Source organism: Eulemur rufifrons, chromosome 10 (genome assembly GCF_041146395.1).
Source record: "Eulemur rufifrons isolate Redbay chromosome 10, OSU_ERuf_1, whole genome shotgun sequence".
In the NCBI taxonomy this organism is placed as follows: domain Eukaryota; kingdom Metazoa; phylum Chordata; class Mammalia; order Primates; family Lemuridae; genus Eulemur; species Eulemur rufifrons.
In genome coordinates, this window is record NC_090992.1 from 26,381,182 (window position 1) to 26,399,379 (window position 18,198).

The following is an 18,198-nucleotide window of genomic DNA, read 5'->3' on the forward strand; positions in this document are numbered from 1 at the left end:
TCTGGTTTGTAACCTATTCGGATGATCCCTGGCTGAGTTAATGCTTCAAAATGACTTTGTCTTTTATAGATCAAACCCTGATCCCTTTGCTCAGAAGATGAAAGTATTCCAAAGCGACCACGTTGTAAGGAACTTCAGACGCACTCATTTTCTTCCTCCAGGTTGGAATGCCACCAACCTCGTTGCTGAAGCTAAGATGCCAGTGTAAAATGTACAGGCTCAAAGTTAAAGGGTGCCGCTGTTTAAGCAAAAATTGACAAATGGGCCTCATTTCCAACCCAGATGAGTTGGTAGTGACAGCCTGAGTGCTCTGGTAAGAATTCTGCACATAGAGAAGGCTTTGGCCTATTAGTGATGGCTGGCAAGGTATGGGGCATGGGGCTCAAGCCATTACAGAGCCGAAGTGGCCAGCTCAGCTCTGACCTTGAACCCCTAATGCTAATTGAATCCGTGGTGGTCCTATTTTGTTCTAGGGAAATAGGGACAATGATAGCGTCCTTCTATTTGATTGCTTTCTTGAGTTTTGCCACAATTAAAGGTAACGAAGAACAATGACCAAATAGCATCAAAGACCTCACCTAAAATAAAACATTTGTCTTTTGAAGGGAGGTATAAGGAAAGGAAATCTATGTGGATGGAAATGTGGACTTGTTAAGCCACACCCACAGATCACCGAGCATTAAACTTTTCTCCTAAACATGAGGCTAACAACCTGGATATCTTCCAACCTATAAGGAAAATAACACTGACTTGACAAGAATCACAGAACAAACTAATTTTGTTTTTGGTTCTAAATTCTATTATTCAGGCAGACTTCGGATATATCACCCCAGGCAGCTATACTTTAGTCCTGGCTGCTGTCATGAAGCAGGTAGATTAAAGTTCTATAGCCTCATGAAGAAGAGCTAGTCTGCCACCTAGTATGGCACGTCTCAACAGCTCGAAAAATAGTTTGACACGTTGGTGACTTCATAGTGTAGTTTTCAGGAGTTAGACTTATTTTCTAGCTCACCATTTTCTAGCTAAAGGCTTTGGGCAAGTTTCTTAACCTCTTTAAGCCTCGGTTTTCACATCTGTATATTGGAAATATAACCCTACTCAAAGGATTGTTTTGAGAATGAAATAAGTGAATGTATGTAAAACATTTAGCACAGTGCTTAGTACACTGTAAGGGCTCAATGAATGTTGATAATTACTATAATTGAAGACTAGAATCCAATTCTTTCCATGTCTTAGGATAGGCTTTGGGTCCAAGAAAACCTTTTTTAGTTTATGCAAAACTTTATGGGTGTGATTCTTTTTGGGGAGAAGTTCTACAGATTTTTACTAAGATTGCCAAAAGAATCCATGGCCCCCAAAATGTTAGAACTCCATGAATTAGATGAATATGAGAACTAAAGAAACACTGTTTTCCTTGTTGACAATTGTCATCTTCTTGCCCTCAGACAATCCTTTGCTATAGTGCTCCTATGTAACCAGTTTGGAGTGTCTCTCGTTATAAAATCTGAGCTATCTCTGATTTCACCCCCCACCCCCAAAAGGTAGAAGTTGGTACTACTAGACAATTCTAGGCATGCAGGGTAGATTTTAGACAAAGGAGATGTTTTCTTGTCTCTTTTCCCAGAGGGCAGCCTCATATTTGTGTTATTTAGCTGACCTTAGCTAATGTTCAGTGATGAAGCAAAATGCACTCCCTCACCAGCGAGGGTGTCTACATGCCTAATGAGGCATTTGGAACACAGCTCGGGCTCCCTATTATGACAGATGGATTCAGACTCTAAACATGCTGCTTGCCTTTAGCGAATCTTCCTTTGTTCTATTCCAATTGCAAACCTCAAAGTGGATGCTGATAACACCAGCTGCTGGGCTGAAGTTGAGAAGTGAGCACTGCTGTTGGTTTGAGACTGTTTATCGATGGATTTGGTAGCATTGTTAGTACTGTGTTACGACATCACACTCCCTGTTGCATCAAGGGCTTGAGACATTCTTGCTCTGTTTCCCAAAGGAAGATGCTAATTTCCTACACTGTAAGGGAGGTGGGGGAGAACCAAAGAAGATACTATGTGTGAGCCTGCGTTGTCCCAAAGAAGGTGTTTTCTTTTTACACTTGTGCTCTAACAATACTCAAAAGGAAGACCCTCCCACAAGTAATTATTTTCCCCTTTGCCATTCAGACCTGCCTGGAGAAATTTCAAGGACTTCATTATGAAGAAAGCTTTTAAGAACCATAGAAATCACATTGCTTTTGAAAGTGCTAATGCGTGTGGTGTGCTGTGCTGGCTGAGGCGGCAGCCTTCAGACTGCTCTATCTCTTATCAGTGGTTTGGCTTTGTGCATGAGAAATTCAGCGGCACCTATATAATTTTAAATTCCGATCACCACAAAGAAAGAGATGTGTCTGACATCCCAATGCAATAGCTTTGACTGTATCAATGGAAGTATGTTGGAACTGGGGGAACCTTCCACCAAGGAGATAGTGATGAAAGACCTCGAGAGAGACATTTTATCTTGGAGAGAAAAGGCCTGTTTTCCAAGGTTGCTTCTTTTATTACAACTTTTTTTCCCTCACCTGCTACTGGGGCACCATGCAAATATCATTCCAGGTTGCCTATCCATTTTGTGCCTCAGATTTCCTGGGGCATGGGGAAGAGGGAGGACTGGTCTTGTTTGCAATTTAATGAAATGAAATTTTTCACCTTTCATAGAGCCTTGAAAAATAAGTATCAGGTGCTGGAGTGGATCTGTTTGCCTCTTTGGTCCAAACATCATGCTACCTTTTTGCCTAAGCAAGGTATTCTTACCTAGATGCTCCTGTTGAGGGCAGTGTTGCCAATTTAATCCTCTTTCAGCTGTATCCAGATAAAAGGCTGAGGAGCTCCCTTAAGTGACACAGATTAGGGTCTGGTAAATGGTGGTTGTTTACATTAAAAAAAAAATCCTTTCTTCCCAACAGATACTCATACTTACAAGAGTCCTTCATAGCTGATAACTATTTTGACAATATTGAGTATAAAGCCCTGGATTAGCAAAAGGGATGTTTACTGATAGGAACCTGACTTACCACATAGAAGCAGAGATGTCACAATTCAAACTATGTCCTTTTTTGTATTCCTTCTACTCAGAGAACAAAGACCCGGATTCTTGGAAACAAAACCAAACTGGCATAAATCTGGTTTCTCCCAGTAACAGCTTCAGAAAAAGAACTTTACTGTATTTTTTCTTCCTATGTATTTTAAGGTGCTTCTTCCAAGTATTCATTGGTTCTACCAATGCTCTAGGCCTAGTGTGGCTGGAGGAACAGTTGGTACAACACAAGTGTGGATAACTGAGGGGATGGGGGCCAAAAAGACATGTTAAGTCAAAAAAATGTTCTCCGGAGGACCATGGACTAGGCATCTCGAGTATGGGAAGGTGAGGTGGAAACCTCTACGCAAGTGGAAACAGCAGAAATAATCTTTTCAGGAAAGAGATTCTAAATTTAAATCATAGGCTCTCCTGCTTTACTTCTTGTCACACAATGATGCTGACCCGAGAAACCACCTATCTGTTAAGGATCCTTAGAAAAGACTCTTGGAGGATCACAGCTTTCCTTTTCCACTAAGCTTCCCCTAATTTCATTCTGTCTGCTCCTAAGAATCCTCCGAGCCTGTGTTTCTCTGACAGGTGGTCACTTCCCCACGTAATATAAACAAGGACTTCCCTCCTACAATACCTTGCCAAATATTCCCAAGCCTATATGGAAGTGCAGGCTCACTCCCTACTCTCAGGAAATTTGCTCTCTTTCCTGCTATATCCAACACATACCACAAATGACCTCTAGGTCAGGGGTCAGCAAACTTTCTATAAAGGGCTAAACTGTTAAGTATTTTATGCTTTGTGGGCTATGCAGTCTCTAACACAACTATTCAATCTTGCTGTTGTAGCGTGAGATCAGCCATCGACAACGTGTAAGTGAACTTCAATGGCTTTGTTACACTAAAACTTTATTTACAAAAATAGGTCGTGAGTCAGATTTGGTTTCCAGGTCATGGTTTGCTGACCCCCCGCTCTACGGTCAAACCTCAAGCAATCTTTGGTCTATGGTTGCTAGATAGGCGATGAACAATATCCAAAGGGAAAAAGGCCTAAAGGAAGTTAAAAGCCGTTCAAGTTTATCAGATCTCTTGGGCAACACAACAATTATAAAGACGCCTGTCAAGTTTACACCTAAATAGACAGATGCTGCCATTAGGGCTTTTGCAAACCTCTGTCACGTTTAGTAGTTTCCCAAGACTGAACTTTTATGATGTATTGAGCAGATATCAAATAGAACTAAATGATAAACATATTTGGGGATCAGTTTTTAATTTATAAAAATCTTCTGGAGAGTATTAACATACTAGAACTTCAAGTATAGTGAAGATTCGTTTGAAGTCCTTGTTATACCACCAGCTGGCTTCATATATCCAAAGGTGCGATTGTCTAGAAAATATTATTGATAAAGATTAGAAATAATCTCATTTTTTTTAAAGTAGGGGTTAGTAGCTTTTAACGTAAAGGCTATTTTTTTCCAACAATTTGGGTAAAACTTTCTCTCATAACCACGGACAAATATTCTAGTTGGAGGGTACTGGGAGAAAAAGATGTACATTGAGGAACTTAGAATGCATTTTACAGATTTCTAAATCCTGAACTGAAATACATAATTTAACCCCTACCAAATTTCCTGCTTATTACCTTGTATGCTGTGGTCACCTCATAGAAATGAAAAACAGAATTTTATATTATGGCTGTTACCAGTAGGTCCTTGATTTATATTCTTGGTTGCTATTAACTCTTGGTATTTTTATTCGATGTGTGATCTGATTATATCTAGGATTAAATTTGGCATGTGGGATCACACCAGTCTTTTTTATTGGCATAAAACTTCCAAGAAGATGCTGATCACAGTCTTTCAAGTGATGATAGAACAAAATGAGAGGAAAGAGGTTCCGGGAACTTCTTGCTTTCTTGTCATCCATAGATTATGTACTTGAGATGGCAAAATGCAAAGATAGTCTGTCTACTTAAAAAATACCAAACCTGTCTTAAGGTATTTAGTCACAAAAGACCTTATAGCTATTATTTATCTAAATGATACGGGGCAGGCTCTCCTGGTAGCCAAGGAGGGCCTTTCCTGGCTTGGAAGAACCCTGTACGTGGTGATATTACAGATCGTAGCAGCATGGCCCTACAGGATGTTAATAATACTGGTCCAGAGTAATCTGATGTCTTTATGGTTTTCAGTTTCAGACCCTAGTGCTGTAAACCAGCCAATCATATGGTCTCGCCCTAAGATGGACCAGCCCAATTCTTCTGCATGGGATGTCACGTGCGAGTGCCTAGAGTGAGCCGGGGTCTGGAAGCCAGTAGCATCACTGGCCAGGCGAGGCCCGCCCATCCTCCCACTTCTAAGTGGCCAAGCAGCGCACAGCTTGCTTGTACATCCCATGTGTGCCAGCCCCAGCCCGATGCTTGAATGTCATCTCAAAAAACATCAAATCTCTCCTTCGTTTCCTATGCAAAAACCTTTCCCTGCTTGTGAAGTAAGAAACATTAGAATCTCACTGAGGGGGGAAATAAAAAGGCAACAAACACCACTCAGGCCTACAAATACTACTTCATTTAGGATTGTAGGGCCACTGCTCTCCAAATGGCATCCTAGGACTAGCTAAGCCAGCACCGTCTCCATTCTGGGCTCCTCAGAGTCTGCATCTGTCAGCCACTAGGTTTGTCTATCCCCTTTTAAGATGCCCAGTCATGACGAAACCAACCCCTCCAATCACTCAAAATAAACTACAGGTAACAACAAGATAAATAAGATGTGCTTCTCCTTGCTGAGTGCATTGACTTAAGGCATAGGCACATTTCTCCCTCTTTGAACAGAGATGTAATCCCCCGTCCCAGCACAAGAGCTGGCCAGGGTGACCCTGGAGCGTGACGATGAAGGTGGGGCGATGAGAGGTAGCTGATGGCGGGAATTAGAGTCCTGCTTCCCATCCGGGGCAGCGGGTGCTGCTGGGCCCCAGGGCACACAGTGATTCTGATAAAGACACTTGACTCCATCTACGCTAACTTGCAGCGAGCAATTCTGGCGGCATGTAGGACTTTAGATCGCTGATTCTTGGAGAAAACGCAACAGGGGATTTAGGAATATGAATACCCCAGCACTGATAAAATACACAATAAGATCAAAGCTTAGAGAGTTTGTGCACGCCCTTAAAAATAAAAGGCGTGTCTCTATATTACATACCAATCCCAAGAAACATGGGAAACACAGGTTCCTTATGCTGTTCTTAATGTGACTTCCATCTCAAAATGGCTTCTCTTGGGGTGGGACTTCTGCTCTTGGGATTTTTGATTGACCTGATCGTTTTGGGTTGGGATCTGTTGGATAATGAATGTCAGAAGTGAGACCATAACAGCGTTTGAGCTGTTTTTCCTTTAAACAGAGACATATTACCCATGTATTCTTTGCCTGTCAGGCCACTGAGTAGCTTCCAGCCGCCGAGTAGCAGCTGTTATCTTATTTTCTGCTGATTTACAGCTCCTAATTTGACTGTGGGAGAATATGTGAGTTTGAAGGAAGCGAGATAGCAGAAGTTGGGGGAGCAGTTCAAAATTCGCTACAATTCCTCCTCCTCCATCCATAAAAGCCCCGATCCCTTTGGCTGCAAAGCTAGGGCAGCCCTTTTGAGTTCCTATGGCTGACTTGTCTGAAACTGCCCCTTCCCCCACTCGAAGAGGGGGAAGTTGGACAGCTTTATGAAAGCTAAAAAAAAGGAAACCAAACGTCTGTTTTTAATACAAAGGTCTCAGAGCTCAGTGTGACTTGGAGATTCCCGCCATCACTCCCTCCTGACAACCCTAAAGGAGGAGATACGCTATTCCTGGAACCCGCGGATGAACATTCTGTCAGTGTCCAAAATGCTGTGTGATTCTGACTAGCCTGGGCAATGTCGGGCCCGAATCAGTGTTTAGGTTTTTGTCACTTAGGTGGTAGGGATGGGATGGAAAATGACAGTGGGCATCACAGGGTCACCCATGGTTCCTTTTGTACTGAAACCTCATTTTATACAGAGGATATATATATATTTATTTATATATATTTATATATATTTATATCCACCCACACAGCAAACACACTTAAGCGTACACACACGCACACACACACATACACACACACGCAAAAGGTCTTTGATAGGCTTTCCGTGTTCTAGTAAAAATAGCTGGCAGTCAGTGTCTAAAGCCACAAAAGGCCTTTAGGCCGCCAACAGTGTCCACTATGGATAGTCTCTCAAAGGCAGACGCTTGTGTTTATGTGACAAGTGGACCCCGTTCCTGCCTGGGACAGGAATAATCTCCCGTTGGCGCAGACGCAGATCTCGAAGACTTTCTGCCTCGTTCCTGTAGGCGTGTAGGATCCGTGAGGCAGTCTAGGTAGTTTGATTTTCGCAGCATCTAACTTAATCTAAAGAGAGTGAATAGGAAGGAAAGAGTCAGTAGGAGGCTGTCATCTCTGGGTGTTCAGAAACAGTAGGTGAGTGGTCATTTCAACTTTAATGAGCACCTACTATGTGTTGATTATTCTGGGCACTGGGAATTGGAGATGAATAAGACGAAGTCCCTACCCGCACAGAGGCTTATAGTCTAGTAAGATAATGCTGCATTGGCCTGTGTTAGCATTTTGCAAAAGAATGTCATGTAGAATGTGAATAGAGTCCTTGAATCAAGGAAATGTGCTAAATGTTACATTTAACAATTTTCTTTACCACGGGACTTCTTAGCTCCCATAGATGTCCACATGCAAGGTGAGTCTTCAAGAAGACAGTAGAATATGCGACATTTTTCAAGTTTTAAGTGACTAGCGAGCCTCTTTGTTTTTTTCTTTTTTCTAACAAATTATGTGGCTCATATTTTATAGAATATACTGTGAGAAAAACATGCCTATAAAAATAAGCAGTGGTGGAAGTTGCCATTAGATTTATGATCAGCACTGATTCTTCCAGAGTTCAAATTTGGATAGCTATAAACTGTGTGTGTGAGGTAGTCACTATTTTTATGTGAGTGTGGTTTGCAGTTTGTGGCTGTTTGGAGAGGCAGTTGTGATAACTGAATGCTCTACCTATTTTAAAACAAAATAGCAAATGCCATACCCATCAAAGGGGGGGGCTTTTATATCCCCAGATTGGGTGCACAGAAGCAGGTGGAGACTGGAAACCCCTCTCATTGACTATAAGGTGGAATAGAGTTTTGCTTTAAAAAAACAAATAGGTTTTTCCCCCTCTTATTTTTGTTCTTAAATAGAAAAGTTCACTCATGAACACTTAGAAGGCATTTTTAAACGTTTGCAGTCAAATCATATTTTTGTGGGGGGTGTTTGGTTTACTTTGCTTGGAAAAACACAAGCAGCATTTCTGTTCGCCCAACTGGGATTGCGTTGGGGTAAGAGAGTGAATACCTGCAATCCTTCATTCTCTTGTTGCCTAGTCTTACCCTATTAAGTTTTGGCTTGTTCTGGTTTTGAATAGCTATTGGATCTGATTCTTCATTCTTAATGAAAACAGAAATGCACAGCCTGAAATAACTATAAGTAAATTAAGTTTGTCTTTATCCAGATGTGTGCAATATACAGCCTAATTATGCTGGCTAACTGAATCTTATTTTAAGGTGACAACAGAGAGAATTTGAAAATAGCATTCATTTTTACGGTCATATAATTCTGTATTTGGAGTACATGCCATTATCTTACCCCTTTACAAATAACGCATCATAACATTATGTATTGTAGGTTTGGCTTATAGTCATGTTGTTCAGTTACTGGTTTCGGAAATAAAACTTTCTCCTTGGCACCTTTGTTGATACAGTGTAGGATCTGCCTTCAGGAAAGGCTGGCCTGGGGGAGCCTTTTTGGACGTCTGTCCTTCCCAGCCCTCACCTCTCCATCTTTGGACTCCAGTCTCAGCTCTGTTCTGCAGGTGGCTTCCATGTTGCCAGCCTCTGCATTGATTTCTACTCCTTTTGGGGCCTCCATCACCAGAGACCGGGTCGGAGACTCCAACCTGAAATACACACAAGACGGAGATTAAAGATCCCATTTCCTTCTTGGTAGATTTCAGAGGAAGTTCATGCTCAGGGCACTGAAAAAGCATTTCAGTATTTAATGAGGGAATTTTTCTAAGTTTTGCTTTAGAAACCTGGTCAAGTTTATAAGAAAGAACCCGACAGGTCTAGGCTTTGTCTTCATTGCGTTATACTAAGGTTGGATGGAAGGTGTTCTAGGGTCCTGGTTTCGTTTTATCTTACATGTAGTTAATGTTTTACTGGCAAAATTAACCAAACTCTTAAGCAATATATGAGTACGGCAATCCCAGATCTAAACTGAGCTTCCTGGAATTGGTAGGTATTTCTTCTACTCTGTCCTGCTTTCTGTGCCTTTCATGGAGGTAGAATCGGGTTAAGAAAATAGATCTGGGAGTCAGACGTGCTTGGAGTCAAGCCTTGGGATGGCCACTATGTGACCACGGGCAAGTTTTTCTTTACCTCCTCTTTCCTTTTCTTTCTAAAATTTTTTAAAGCCTCAGTTTCCTCATCTATAAACTGATTCAAACAGTGCCTGACATTCTGGAAATGCAAATCTGTATTACATATTTCTATTACTGCTGTTACTGTTATCATGCCAGTGAATCATACGGAAGTCTTGGGCCTTTCCCATCAGTGCAGTTGTCAAAAGAAGATTCAGAAGAGATCAGTGGTGGCTGGGGTGGGGAGGTGGTTTCGCTGCAAATGGACAGCACATGGAGGGGATGTTTTGGGTTTCGGAACTGTTCTGTATTTTGACTGCAGTGGTGGCTACATGCCTCTGTGTATTTGTGAAAACTCACGACTGAGTGAATTTTAGGGCATGTAAGATAAAAAAAAGAAAATGAGAATCAGCCATAGTCTATGATAATTATGATGGCCTAACAGAGGATAATACTCCTTATACAAAGTTTTTTCCTTAATTCATTTCATGAGTAAAATATTAACCGAAACTCAATCATCCCCTGGATATGCTAGATTTTAATATTACTACCAGATAGAAATGAGTCAAGATCCTCATCTCTGTTACAAAGAACATATCCCAGAGACCTCAGCGACAGCTCTGCTCCAGCCCAGTTTCCAGAGTTTTATTTCTCCATTCTAACTTGCAGGCATCTTGAACATGTTAAAAAGGAACAGCATCCTCTCTGCCCACTGCTGACTCCCTGCTCTGTTTTCACCACTCCCCCTGGGTAGGACAAACCCTCTTGGGCCTCAGCGAGTGGCCAGAAGAGTGAGCTGAGCAGTGGGACCCACCAGCGAGCACCCCCAGCTACAGGACACAGATGCCCACAGTGGGCTCATCCACACTTCTCAGGTCTGGGTTCTTGATGATTGCTCCCAGGCAGCGGCCTTCCCCCTTGATTTCCCCCCCCCCCCCCCCCACCAATGACTCAGCTAGAATCTTAAAGAGAAGTGACAGGCCTATACGACTTATGAAAGGAGGGACTTGAGCTTCTACTTAAGGAATCCTTTCCTATCTGACTTCACCCCTTCATGTGTGGCTTAAACCCTCTACCTTCACCTCTCCGTCTCACGAGACCCTCACCAGGTTGTGCCGAGCTGGGTGTGCTTCTGCCTGCTATGATGGTCTACTTCATTTGTATGTGCTGTTTTTCCCCAGGATAATGTCAAGTGCATTGGGGGGGGGGGGGTCTTGTTACCATAGCAACAGGGGATGCCTTCAGCAGTACCACCTTGCCTAGGACCTTAATCCAGCTCAGTGGAGCTACCCCTGTGCTCTTGACCTCATGTCCCTTTTGAAATACAAAGATGGTTTTGTGCCATTTTTCTCTTTGCCTCTTTCCTATGTAGTCCAGGTGCCCTACGCAGTTTATTCTGAGTTTTCTAACTCGTTTGTTTCTGCTAATGTTGATAGCTTTCTCTTTGTACTATGAGCTTCCTTACATTCTTTTTTTTTTAAATTTTTTTTTAGAGAAAGGGTCTCATGCTGTTGTCCAGGCTAGAGTGCAGTGGCATCATTGTAGCTTACTACAGCCTCAAACTCCTGGACTCCAGTGATCCTCCTGCCACAGCCTCCTGAGTAGCTGGGGTTACAGGCACATGCCACGATGCCCAGCTAATTTTTTCTATTTTTTGTAGAGATGGGGTCTTGCTATGTTGCCCGGGCTGGTCTTGAACTCCTGGCCTCAAGTGATCCTCCTGCCTCAGCCTCCCAAAATGCTGGGATTACAGGCATGAGCCACTATACCTGGCCTCCTTATACTCTTATAATACTACCTGCTCAATCCTTCCCCAGGTGAGTCTCCCTGCTATCTTTTCTTTATCTTTCTTCCTTGCTTCTTTCCTCTTTCCCTCATTGTACCGGTTAACAGAGCTTTTGACTCACAACATGTCCTTTTTCAGTATATTAGGTCATCTCCTACTTGGACTATTGTAACTGCTTCACAAATTTTGTCTCGAAATTTTCCTTTTCCTCATGGTTCTTCCCACGAAAATATATCTTCCTGAAGTTAGTTTTAAATATGTCACTTCCCTTGTGAAGGAACCTTGACAAGTTCCTTAGGAAAGATCTGAACTCCTAAGCTTATTTAGCCATTTAGAATTTGGCCTGACCTGTTTCATTGGTCTTATTTCTTGCTGTAAACATTCCGTACATTTTACTGAGGGCTTACTAGGTGATGACACGGTGCAGAGGACTTTACATGTGTTATTTCATTTAATTCTCACAGAACCCCATCAATCTGGATTCCTGTAGTTCTGATTACACAAACAAGGACAGTAAGGTTAAGTGACTTGCTCAGGATTATACTTTTAGTAAAATGGCAGAACCAAGATTTGAACTCAATTTAGTGGACTCCAAAGCCAGTATCTGTTTACTATACCAGATTACGTCCAGAAAAACTATACTACTTTCTGTCCATCACGTCTACACCCTGTTTTCTATAATGAAATGCCACCTCTTTCCTCATGGAATTAACGCTTGTATTTCTAAAACCAATCTAGGTAAATAAGAGTAAGGTGATACTATCATGTATGGCTGAGTGATACATAAATTTCACAGTATATGATATTACTCATAACTTAAACAGTCTATTATCAGTAATACCAAATTTAGGAATGTGTTCAGACTGGGAACATAGCATTCCAAGAATGATGCAGCATAAAAAAATAGTTGAGGGGGAAAAAGAAAGAACTAAAAATAGAGAAAAATGTATGGAGTTTCAAGAACTTTATCCAATGCAGTGCTGGCATTTCAGATGGACATTTATTAATATTTTATTAATGATAAGTATTATAGATGAATTGAGATCAGCCAGTGCGTGCCCAGGGAAAAGAAGGTGGACTCAGAAATCACTGCTGCCTTTTGGGCCTCTCAGCCTTCGAAGAACCAGGGTGCTGAGAGAGGGAGCTACTCTTGAGTGTCCTACCGTGAAAGGCTACAACAAGGTTTCCTGAAAGCAGAGATGAAAAGGGAACTGGCTTTCTGTTTCAAAGCCCATCTTAATGTCCTCTGATGTTCAGACAGGCTCAATACATTTGTTCACATGCTAATCTTTGCACGGAGAAAAAACTCCTCCAAGAGCCCTGTGGGAGCTGCAGAGAGCAGACAAAGCACTCCCGAAGTGATGTCAATTTCTGAGCACCGCGACACAATTGCTTACGTGCTTACATGGCATGGAGCAAGGAACAAGCTGACTGGGGGTTGTAGGGCAATTGAGGATCCTGCTGACTCGTCGAAATGAACACAGCTTCCCTTAGGCCAAACTGCAAACCTTCCAGAGGAGTAAGAAGAGCCTCCCTAAAGACATGCAGAAGGGAAGAATGGCCAGGAAGGGACACCCAGGGGCTGGGCCACGTCCTGAAGAAGAATGCAAGCATCAGAATACCTGGAGGGCTTGTGAAAACACAAAGTGCTCGCTCCACCCTCGGAGTTTCTGATTCTGTAGGTCGAGGATGGTACCCAAACACCCACACTTTTAGCAAGTTCCCAGGGGATGATGATGCTTGTTTGGGGACCACACTTTGGGAAGCAGTGCTCTAGAGCAAGGATCACAAACTCGGGTGCCCCCTAGGACTCAACAGGTGATGTCAGTGAGTGACCCCTAAGAAAGCTGTAAGTGAAATAAAAGTCTCAGCACAGTAACATAGGCAAGAGGCCCTGGCTTGAGTGTAAACGAGGTGGTGGAGATGCTGTTACAGGGGGCAGCTGCTAATCAAATCAGGCCGGTTGTTGCAAAGGCTGCTGATAGTTTTTTCCTAATTTAAAACGTTTTGTATTCTGAATTATTAAATTTCAGGAATGGATAAAAGAATATTTATAAAATTATAAATATGGCATAAAGAATACAAGGGCTTTTGTAAACTGCCTTTTTTAAGAAAAAAAAAAAAAAATCTTTGTAGCACCCTGAGCTCCTCTTCCCGGTCCTATCTATTTCCTTCCTTCCCCAAGAGTAACTACTATTAGGAATGTTGTGTTGGATGTTTTCTTGCTTTTCTTTCTAGTATTACTAACTACATTTTTGGACTTGACACATGGAATAATTCCACTTATACATTTCTTTAGTGATTTTCTTTCCTGACTTCTGAACATGATGTTTCTGAGATTAATCTACGTTTTAGCACATATTTGTAATTTATTCCGTTTCCCTGGTGGTATACACCATGATTTATTTGTCCATTCTATTCCTGGACATTGGGTTGGTTCCAGGTTTTTGCTTCTACACACAGCACATCTATGAACATTCTTGTGTGTGGCTTCTGCTGCTAATAGGCAAAAGTCTTTTTCAGACACACATGGGAGAGTAGAATTTCTACTCCTAGGGTGTGTATATCTGCGGCTTTATTAGATAATGCCAAACAGCTTTGCAAAGCGATTGCTCCAGTTGAATGTCCCACTAGTACTGGAACTAGAGTTCCAGTTGTTCGTTCTTGATAACATTTGATATTATTAAGTAGGCCATTGTCTTTTAACATTGCATTCCCCTAATTAGTAATGGAGGCAATATCTTTTCGCTTGTTTGTCAACCGTTTGGGATTTTCTACAGTGAACTGTTTTTGTGTATTTTAATTGTTTTATTTCAATGTTTATTTTAACTGTTTGACTTACTGTGTGTATGATTTGTAGAATACTTTATTCTGAAAAACATTTTGCAGTTCAATGTGTTGACGATTTCTTCTTTTGGTTTGTGGTTTGTCTTTTGTGTTTAGCATCTGTGGATGAACAGAAGTTTTACATTTTAATTTAGACAAATTTATGACCTTTTCCTGTAGGGTTTGTACTTTCTGTGTCTTATTTGAGCAGCCTTTCCCTACACTAAGGTCCTGAGGCTCTTTAATATTGTTTTCACAGGTTTTATGTTTTTTTAATTAAATCTCTGAATCATCAGGTATTCATTTTTGTATATGGTCTGAGGTCGGGCTCTGATGAAATAGAGATTGTCTCAACATATGTTGAAAAGCCAATATTTAGCGCCATTGCATATGATATTTCCATACCTTTAGGGCTCTCTTTTGGGGCTTTCTAGTCTGTTTCATTTTTCTATTTGTCTATTCCTGCAAAAAATTCTTTAATTAAATATTTTAGCTTATTTACTAGAGTTTTTAAACTCTTTATATTTCATGAGTCAAATCCTCCTAACATGTTCTTCTTCAAGACTATCTTAGTTATTCTTGGAGCTTCCACATAAATTTTGAAATGAACTTAAGTTTCATAAGGAAACCCTGTTGGAATTTTGATTGGATTCAAGTTCACTCCATGAACATTGTATCTAAGTTGTTATGTTTTCTTTGATGTTGTTCAATAGTTTAATAATTTTCTCCATGTGACTATCTTTTGTGGTTATTGAAAATGATATTTTTAAAAAAGTATTTCTTATACTCCTATTCCTTTTTCCTGGAGTATAAATATCCAAATTTTTTTGTATGTTAATCTTATAGTCAACACCTAGGTGAATTATTTTTTATAATTTGTGTAGGTTATTTTAGGTTTTAATTGTAACCATAAATTATTTTAATTTTGACAGATTTATATCTTTTCATTTCTTATACCTTTTAATTCTTTTTCCTTTCATACTGTAGTGTCTAGGATTATCTAATACATCGTTGATTAGAAGTAAAGAAATGGAAATCTTGCTTTTTCCTGACCTTACAAAACTTTCAACAATTTACCATTATTTTTTTTGTTCTAGCTTTTTTCCTCCCTTCTATCCTTTTTCTCCTAAGAGTTTTTGTAATTAATTAATGTGAATTTTATCAATTATTTTATTGTATACAATAGCTATATTAATGTGTTGAATTATATTAATTTTCCAATAATCACTCCTGTGATTTTGGCTTTAATTCAACTTTGTCATTGTGTCATTTTTTTCTGTATATTTCTGAGCTATTTAATATTTTTAGGATTTTGTGCCTACGTATAAATGAGTGTATTCTATAGTTTTTCTTTCTCGTCTTTGTCATGTTCTATCACTTTTCTGTAACCCAGAATTGTTTGTGAAAGATTAGAGTTATTTGCCCCTTTATGTTTAAACTCACTGATAAACTCGCTAGGCATAAAAAATACACCTTATTTCCATTTAAAAAAAATAGCATTATACATGTTATATGTTTTTTCTCAGGTTGGCTTTTTAAAGTTGTCATGTTCCTTGGTATTTTTCCATTTCTTATAAAGGTTTCAGTTTATTGGAAAAGTTTTTCACAATAGCCTCTTTTGTTTTGAATGCCCCCTGCAGTTGCAGCTGTGTCTTCTTTCTCCCTCGAACAGTACTGCCAGATGTTTGTTTTTTATCAGTCCTTTCAAAGAGCTAACTTTTGGTTTTGTCAGTCTGATCTATTTCTTTTTTTTTTTTTTTGTTGAGACAGAGTCTCACTTTGTTGCCCAGGCTAGAGTGAGTGCCGTGGCGTCAGCTTAGCTCACAGCAACCTCAAACTCCTGGGCTTAAGCGATCCTACTGCCTCAGCCTCCCGAGTAGCTGGGACTACAGGCATGCGCCACTATGCCCGGCTAATTTTTTCTATATAGATTTTTAGGTGTCCATATAATGTCTTTCTATTTTTAGTAGAGACGGGGTCTCGCTCAGGCTGGTCTCGAACTCCTGACCTTGAGCAATCCACCCGCCTCGGCCTCCCAGAGTGCTAGGATTACAGGCGTGAGCCACCCCGCCCGGCCCAGTCTGATCTATTTCATGTTTATTTCTAGTTGTTGAATTTCTCTTTGACTTCTTGTTCCAGACAAGTTAGAGTAAGTCTCCAGTTCTAATTTTAATATATGCATTTAAGGTTATGTGTTTTTCTTTGACAGCACCCCAAAGGAGTATTTATAAAACTAGGTATAAATATTTTCTAATTTTGACTTCTCCTGGGGCGTATGAGTTTTATAGAAGGGTGTTCCTTAATTTTTAAATATATAATATTTCTTATAGATTTCTAGATATTTCTAGTATCTGTTTTCTCCATTAGTTTTAAACTTTTGAATCTTGTTTTTGAGCTGACAATCTTAGAGAACAGTTTCTATATAATACCTATTTTTTAAAAATTGAGACGAGATTTTTGGCCCTGTATGTATCAATTTTTATATTCCATGCCTGTATGAAAAAAATATGTTCCTCAGTTTTTGGTGCCATGTTATATATATATGTCTTATTAATTCAAGACACTTAATCTGTTCAAATCTTTTATGTTCATATCCATTTGTATCTGTTTGATCTATCAGTTACTAAAAGAGGTATATTATTAATGCATACCAGCCAGAATTGTTCTATCTTCCTTATCTTCTTCTTACTATTATATATGGTGGTTCTCTTTGTTTCTTGTATTGCTGTCTTAAAATGCATTTACCTGTTAGTATAGTTGTTCCACTGTATTTCTATTATTTGTCTTGGACACATTTTTCTATACTTTTAAATATCGACCATTCTGCATGGTTATGATTTAGATGTGCCACTCATGTAACTGGATTTTTAAAAATTCAAATGACTTTTTATTGAGGGAAAATTTACATGTATTGCAATGCACAGATTTTAATTATACACTTTGATGACTTCTGACAAATGTATAGTTTTATGTAATCACCACCCCGAAAGTCACCTCATGCTTCTCTGCAGTCATACCCCCCCACCCGCCCTCCAAAGGCTTTTCTGATTGCTGTCACCCCAGATTAGTCTCGCTTGTCTTTGAACTTCATGCAGTAAGAATAACAGGTTTTACTCTTTCGTGACTTTTGAAACTGTTGAGAGTCTTCCACGAGGCCGTGTTCACCAGTTGTTCATTCTCTTTATTGCCCCATAGTGACTGATTGCATGACTGGCCCATGATTTGTTTCTCCATTCAACTGTGAATTGACATCTGGTTGCTTCCAGTTAGTGGCCATTTTGTACAAAGGACTACAACCATTCTTTGACAAGTCTTTTTGAGGAAAAGTTTTCATTTCCCTTGAATAAGCAGCTTTGAGTGGAATTACTAAGTTATAAGACAGGTCTTTAATAAGTGTGGTAAGGCAGCACCTAAGATGGTCCCAGTGATCCTTGCCTCCTGGTGTTCACGCCCTTACGGAATTTTCTCCCCTTGATGTGGGCTGGATTAGTGACTCACTTGTACACAAATAGAATATGGCAAAAGTAATGAGATAGCACTTAGGAGATGATGATAAAAAAGATTGTGTTTTCCATCTTTGGGCTTGTGTTCTCATTCCCTCACTCTGTGAGGAAGCCAGGTGCAGTGTTGATACATGCTCCGTGGAGAGGACTAAGAAACTGAGGGATACAGTTATCCCATGAGGAACTCAGTTCCTTAATTCAACAGTCTACAGAGAACTGAATCCTGCCAGCACCCACAGAAATGTGTTTGGAAATGGATCTTCCCCAAGTCAAGCATTGGATAAGATCAGGGCCCTGGCCAACAGCTTAAATGCAGCCTCATGGAAGATCTTGAGTCAGAGGCATCAGCTGAGCTGCACCTAGATTTCTGACCCACAGAAACTGAGAGATAATAAACGTCTGTGGTTTTAAAGTGCTAAGTTTTGGGGTAATGTATTACACAGCAATAGATGAATGATACAATAAGACTCTCAAACTGTTTTCTGAGAATTGTACAATTTTACATTCCTGCCATCGATGATGTTGAGTGTCTTTTTAGTGG

The 18,198-nt window shown here is 40.3% G+C and overlaps 1 protein-coding gene across 1 annotated transcript in view; it reads right to left on the reverse strand.

The window, feature by feature from the left end:
• Positions 1-7,315: 7,315 nt before the first annotated feature.
• SGCD (sarcoglycan delta) overlaps positions 7,316-18,198 on the reverse strand; it is a 345,043-nt gene continuing 334,160 nt past the window's right edge. Inside the window, exons 6-7 of the mRNA XM_069484321.1 lie at positions 8,957-9,080; positions 7,316-7,489 (exon numbers count right to left, since the gene is read on the reverse strand). Of these exons, the coding sequence (XP_069340422.1) occupies positions 7,316-7,489; positions 8,957-9,080 (298 nt within the window). The remainder of the gene's footprint in view (positions 7,490-8,956; positions 9,081-18,198) is intronic.